Genomic DNA, 6848 nt, shown 5'->3' with positions numbered 1-6848 from the left:
AATGCCCGGTAGATCAGAACGCCCCAACTTCAGCCAGCCCCTAACACAGGGGACCTCGGGGAAGACCAGTTACGAGTCCACTTTAACCACGCACATCGAGGGGGAAATAAAAATAAAACCAGTGTTCACTTAAAAAGCCTCAAAAAGCAGAACTCATACAAATTAAAAGCACTCAAACATTTTTACAGTAGTTTACTGGCTTTACTGAATGGCACCAGCGTTCAAGTGGTCGTGTGAAAGACAAGTCAGCAACGTTCCAAAGTTTGCCTGAAAGTTATTCCAGAAGCAGAATTTCTATCTTTGTATTTGCTGCTGAAAGGAAGAAGCAAATGTGACCCGAGGGTCGGCAAATCTTTAACCTATACAGCTGCTCGTTTGGCTCGACGCAGTAGGTAGAAAAGATTTTCCATACTCAAGTTATCTACAGGTTACGTCTACATATAAAAAAAAAAAGTGTGGCTATATACATTTAATACATACACACACGCTCGTACATACACACACCAAGTGGCAGCGCACGGCCCCCCCGCCACAGCGCCGGCCCTGTTGTACCGGGCATGGTAAGAGAGCGCCAGCCTGCGGGAACAGCCAAAATCCGTCCCACCAGCGCGCCAGGATGCCATCACCACCCGTCAGCCAAGTACCATCGGATCGACCACTTTAAGGTTGTTCCCAAAGGTTTTAACGGCAAGGTTGACTAAGGCAGGTCCCGCTCACCCACGACAAAGGGGGTCTGTAAAGTCATCGGGACGGGCAGAACGTTTGACACCACGACAGCTTTTAACGCACAACGCTAGAAAGGAAGACCGGCCCCTGGGGGAAGGCGTCGCTGAGCAGTGCAAGCCTTTGACGCCGTGAGCCGGCCTCACGTCATTTCGGCTCTTGAACAGAAGGGCGAGGACAACCATACTATGGCCCCAATGACAAAATCGCATCGTAACATCAGAAGGCGCACCGACCTGAAGCAGGAACAGTGGGATCCCATCGGGATTCAGTGTGGGGTCAAAGAGGGCAATCCAGTGTCCCCAGTCTCATTTAACTTATCCATGGAGCCCCTGCTGTGCAAGTTGGAGGAGGAGGGCAGTGGCGTCCAACACTGTTCAGCAAATGTCACAATTACGGCTTTCGTGGATGACTCGGTCCTGTTGGGTGGATCACGGGAATGCAGAAAAAGTGAAAGCTTGGTGGGCTTTTGTGAACTGGCCTCAAAACTCAAGGGGAGAAGCGCCACAGCTTTCACATCCAGCCAGCAAAAGGCTCGTACATGCTCAACGACATCCTTCGCGGATGGTGAACAGCATCCCCCTCAACGTGATTGAACCCGGCAGCTCTGAAAGGTACCCGGGCTTACGTCTTGACCCATGGACTGGGCCATCAAACCCTGACCTTCTGGAGAAAGAGAAGGGATGGTTACAGCCAGTTGGGAAGGCTGCGTTACAGCCAGTTCATTGACTTGGCAATTCCAGCAGCTGCCAAGGATTGGCTACACCTTTCAGCAAGTACTTGTGGTGCTATCCTGTATCCCAGCACCCGGGACGGAGGTTTAGCTGTTACCGGGCTTTGAGGTTTGATTCCCAGCATACAGGCTCGAAGACTACACAGAAGTGCTCGGTCTTCAGACGACACGGTAAGAGCACCTGTTCCGCAGGAAGGCATTGAGGAAGCATTTGAAAGATTGTGGATTGCAGCAGCAGGAGATAAGGATGAAATTCCATCTTTTTGGGACCCGAGAGTGGTTATGGTGATATCAGAGGAATTAGGTGGTGAGGAACCAGCCTCAGAATGGGAGATGCCGGCTCCAAGAGTCACCTTTCTGAGCCCCCGTAGCTGGTGAAAATGGGAACTTGTGAACTAGACCTACTTGGTGTCCCAGGGCCATGGGATTTCCAGCTTCGAGAAGGATAAAATCAGTAAGAACTGGCTGGAATTTTACAGAGGCGTTCCCCACAGAGGGCTCATCACGGCGTTATGGCCAAGAGCTAATGACTACCCCACAAGACAATTTTTAGCACGGGGCAGACAAGAGATTCAAATTAAGTCAGGCAGAAAACAAGACCTGTTCACACATTATCGGATACTGCCCAGCGGCACGGGACACAAGGATTAAGCGACACAACCAACTATGTGAATTCTTGGCGGATGAGGCCAAACGAAGGAACGGGCAGCATTCCAGGAGCTGCTGCTGAAAGATGGACAAAATGAACTACACAAGCCAGACCTAGTGTTCGTCAGAGGCAGCCAGGCCCCAGCAGTAGATGTCACGGTTAGATACGAGGGTAAATCAACATCTTTGGCAGATGCAGCAGCAGAGAAAGTTAAGGTTGATTAAAGTTAATCAACATCTAAAAGAGCAAATTCAAGAACTGACGAACACTAACGTTATTAAATCTACAGGATTTCCGCTAGGAACACATGGAAAATGGTATCAAGGCAATTACCAGTTATTGAAAGAACTGGGACTCTCTGGTTCCCGACGGAAAAAGGTGGCTCGTCGGTTATCGAATGGGAAGTTACTTCCATCAGCAGACACTGTGCATATGTTCCTAAGTCAAGCTCGGACTGTTGTTAGATCATAACGAATTAATGAACTGTAATTGTATTGCCTGATGGACTGTAAATAAACGGATTGCTTTTGTCTACATAAGGTTGGAGCCGGACCCCACTGGAGAGAGCCGAAGGCGACAACAGCTTCGGCCAAAGGGCGACGCGTTGGGTTGCGATAGCACACAGGGACGCCAACGGGCTCAGAATCACCACGCGTCATCCCGGTTCCTGCCAACAGACGTTAACTACCGGTCTTTACCAAGGCGGACGGGCCACCTTTACTTAACCTGGAAAAGGAACATGTGTAATTTTATGTACGTTCAATAAACAGCCAAATGCCTCGTCAGCTAATTAGTGACGCAGACGAATGAGATTCCCGCTGTCCCTGCCTACTATCCAGCGAAACCACAGCCAAGGGAACGGGCTTGGCGGCACCAGCGGGGAAAGAAGACCCTGTTGAGCTTGACTCTAGCCTGGCGCTGTGAAGAGACACGAGAGGTGTAGAATAAGTGGGAGGCCGGGCACGCCCTTGGCGGGGGGGCTCTCGCTTCCGGCGCCAAGCCCCTGGTGCGTGCCAGGCACGACGCGCTCCGGGGGCAGCGGCAGGCGGGGGGTTGGGACAGTACACCCGTCAAAGCGTAACGCAGGTGTCCTACGGCAAGCTCAGGGAGGACGGAAACCTCCCAAGGAGCAGAAGGGCAAAAGCTCGCTTGACCTTGATTTTCAGTACGAATGCAGGCAGTGGAAGCGGGGCCTTGCGATCCTTCTGGCTTTCTCGGTCTTAAGCAGGAGGCTAGAACCTGCCTGAAGGCTACGCAGCGCATCGGTGACGGGACAAGACATAGGCAGCTGCTCTTGGTCTGGGCTGTAATTGTTCCACTTCATCACTTACTGTTACACTGCTGGTTGTGCATGACGGAATTTCAATAACTTAGAATTTGTTGTATAAAAACAATTCCAGAAACAGAACTCCCTTATTCAAGGAACACCCCTGCTCCCACCCCAACGTTGTTTTTGCTAACTGATTACAGAAGTCAAACTAAATCACATCAGAAACTGCAAACACACTCTTTTGTCTTAATCTAGACTAACGTGCATCAGAACATTCTGTAGCGTGGCATCCTTCGATCTTCTCATCTTCTCAATTGCCCTGTGGAGATCCTGCTGCTGCACAGGCCGAATTTCATCTTCGTCATGGCTTTAAAAGAAAGAAGAAAAGGAAGATAATTATTCCGGTGCTGTGTTACAGCCGTTTAAACAATGAGAAGTAGCCACGGAGAACGGCAGCTCTGACACGGATCCAGCGTTGCAGTGGAAACGCGCCCCGTCCAGGCACGTATTACCTGCAAGCAATCAGAGGAACATCGTGGCAAGCGGAGTTACGCGTGTGCGAGAGCGTCACCAGCATTTAAGCCCGGCAATATGGTGCGGGGATACCACTCTCTGTTGGTCCGTGCCACCTCAAGCTTGACACCTTGGAACAAACACTCTTATTTTCAGAGTCAAGACAAATGAAGGTAACTTACTTGTTGGGTTTTTGTTGTATAGTGGCAGTTTGTCAAGAAAAAAGAGAACCTCCTGCTTTCTGTGAATCAGAGCAAGGCTTTTTAAACCTCCATAAACTGGCAATTCAAATCACAAAACGCAAGCTAACAACTGGACAGCACGCGGCACCAGGAGCACTCACAACTGCTGCTCAGCTGTCGTCGCCGGCAGAACACGGACACGTACCTCTCCTCTTCGCAGGCAGAGTTGACGTATTCCCTGACACACAGGAGCGCCGCGTCCCGGCACATTTCCTTCAGGTCGCTGCCCGAGAAGCCGTCGGTCTCTTTAGCGACTTCTAGGAGATCAACGTGCCTGTCCACCTGGCAGGAGACAGCAGGGCAGAGCGTGAGAACTCGGACGTCGTTTACTCGGTGCACCACGGACAAGAAACGGTCACCTCCAAGGATTTGCACTTGCCCTAAGATCTTTTTCAGTCTTGACCTTGAGAGCCAAAAGCAAATTGTTTTATTAACTTACAGTTTGAACCCTCCAACTATTTAATATCATTAAATGAAACTGATGCTTCATCTCATAAAACTGATTAAAAAAACCCCAAAACCAACAGGCAGCCGGAAGCGAACCATCGTATCGGTACACCGCTACCAACGCAGCTCCCGTGCTGTTCTGGAAGGCTCCTGGACAGCAAGAACTGGGTGACAGAAACACTGACCCCTCTTCCCAAATGCTCACACAGGTTTCCTGTAACGCCACCGCTCTTTTGGCAAAGGGCTCCATCAGACCCTACGTGCACCTCTGCAGCTGTAGAAAGGAGCGTGACCCCACAGGTCTCCTTTCACAGCCATAGCCCTTTTTTAAAAGGGCACATTTTGTTTTCATAAACGCTTCTCTCAGCCAGTGACACGGCAAGGCTGGAAGACGTCCCCGTCACATTTACGTTTGCTTGCTGCCACCGTCCAGTGCAGAGTAAGAACTTCCAAAGCAGCTGCTCGCTGCCAGCGACGCGGTTGTTTGCCGAGTTACCGAACAACGGCTCCTCCTTCACACAGCCGGGGAACGGAGGCAAAACGACACGTCTAGCCCCACGCGCCGGATCAGAGGCTGAGCTCATTCCAGCCAGGACCCCGTATTTGTTCAGTCCGTTTGCAGAACCTCTGAGAACAGCCCCTTCTGGCACATCTTCCAACGCATCAGTGTTTTATTTTTGAAAAGTTAAAGCCAACCAAAGGCTGACCTTAAGGGGCAACTTCTAAGAGGGAAACGATTCTGTGGCAATGAAGGCAAAGCCCCGGGTGTAATCTTTGTGCTTCCAGCTACCCCTTCAACCCGTGCGCTCCCCAGGACAGCCCGAGAACACACCGACCGCCGCCGAGCACCCTTCCAGCTCCCCACCATCCCTCCAGCTTGTCTGGAAGGACAAGGTTGCAGTGACACCGTCCCGCTGGCTCAGACCCCGAGCCCCAGCTCCCTGACCTACGACTCGGCACGCAGCACTCTGGTTTGGGTCCGGAGCGAGCCGCCTGGCTCCCCAGGCAGGGAAACTCGGGCGAAGGGGGCAGCTGGCTTCTCCCACCCAAGCGCCTCCTCCAGACACCGTCGCCCGGCTGCCCCCAAGCGCTTTGCTGTAAGGCACGGCCCTGCACACGAGCACCCGCGCCAGTGACGCAGCTGTGGATCGGCTCAGCGTGGGGCTGGAGGCCATCGGGAATCGAACACAGCAGCACCACTGGCAAAGAATATGTGGAGAACGGGCACGCTGCGCAGCCGGCGTTAGTAAGGAGTTCCCTTCGAGTGAGAAAGATGAAACGAGACTTTAAGGCAGGCAGGGAAAGCAGGGGGCACGACAACACCCATCCCGCAAAGGGCTGCCAGGGAGGTCGTCACCCTGGCTGAAAGAGGCTGGGCTTGAGAGATCCACTTCTTCCTCCTAGGGGGTAACCAATACCGGCCCATTTCCCCCCAAAAAACGTTATTTGTGTGACTGTGATTCACTGCCCGACGCCTGACAGACCGTGCATTCTTTCAGGTCCGCATTCAGGAGCCGATTTAGGTTTTTGCTGAAGACCTTAAGGACAAGGTGCTGCAACTCCCAGGCCCAGCTGCCGAGGCAAAGGAGCCACGGAGTCCGCTTGCGCGCAAGGGCTGGGTGGCTGCAGATATTTGGGGAGCCCAAGGGCTGGGTGGCTGCAGGTATTTGGGGAGCCCAAGGGCTGGGTGGCTGCAGGTATTTGGGGAGGCCATGTGAAGGTCTATCATTTGGCACACCTCCCTAACAGCTCTTGAAGAGAAATTTGAGTCTGAAATTGCCGCTTGCAAGAGACATTTTAGTTTGAGATTTTCTGTGAAAATCTTCAGCTCTTCCTCCCCAGCTCCTTTGCCATTTCTTGGCACATCTATGTCTAGTATCCTGCAAAAAAGCCAACCTGTACTCTAACCCTACGCAAACGATCCAAAATGACCATTTGCAAAGCAACCTCCCCAATCTCAGCCTTTCGCAGTGATGAGCTGGGATTTTTAGGCCTCTTAAAAATGTAAGTCAGTTTTACTAACAAGTGATATTTATTAGGACAGACCTCAACCAAGAGTCCCTTTGCAACATTCCCGTCAAGACAATTAGTGCTGCAGACTAAATTTGGCAGGAACCTCCGATAACACGGGTCCCTTGTCCTGCCAGCAGACGCTGCCAGATGTGCTCACACCCACCCCTTCCCCTCGCCCTGGAACGCAGACGGCGACACGCACACCGCACAACATCAGTAACAGCACAGACAGACTTTTTCCTCTGAAGGAAGATGCAC

At 51.9% G+C, this 6848-nt stretch overlaps 1 protein-coding gene across 1 annotated transcript in view; it reads right to left on the bottom strand.

The window, feature by feature from the left end:
- Nucleotides 1-3394: 3394 nt before the first annotated feature.
- Nucleotides 3395-6848, bottom strand: part of ATAD1 (ATPase family AAA domain containing 1) — a 15182-nt gene continuing 11728 nt past the window's right edge. Inside the window, exons 9-10 of the mRNA XM_009637539.2 lie at nt 4276-4412; nt 3395-3742 (exon numbers count right to left, since the gene is read on the bottom strand). Of these exons, the coding sequence (XP_009635834.2) occupies nt 3622-3742; nt 4276-4412 (258 nt within the window). The 3' untranslated portion in view covers nt 3395-3621. The remainder of the gene's footprint in view (nt 3743-4275; nt 4413-6848) is intronic.

Source organism: Egretta garzetta, unplaced genomic scaffold (genome assembly GCF_000687185.1).
Source record: "Egretta garzetta isolate BGI_Z169 unplaced genomic scaffold, ASM68718v1 scaffold234, whole genome shotgun sequence".
Lineage (NCBI taxonomy): Eukaryota > Metazoa > Chordata > Aves > Pelecaniformes > Ardeidae > Egretta > Egretta garzetta.
This window is presented reverse-complemented; position numbering and strand designations above follow the sequence as displayed.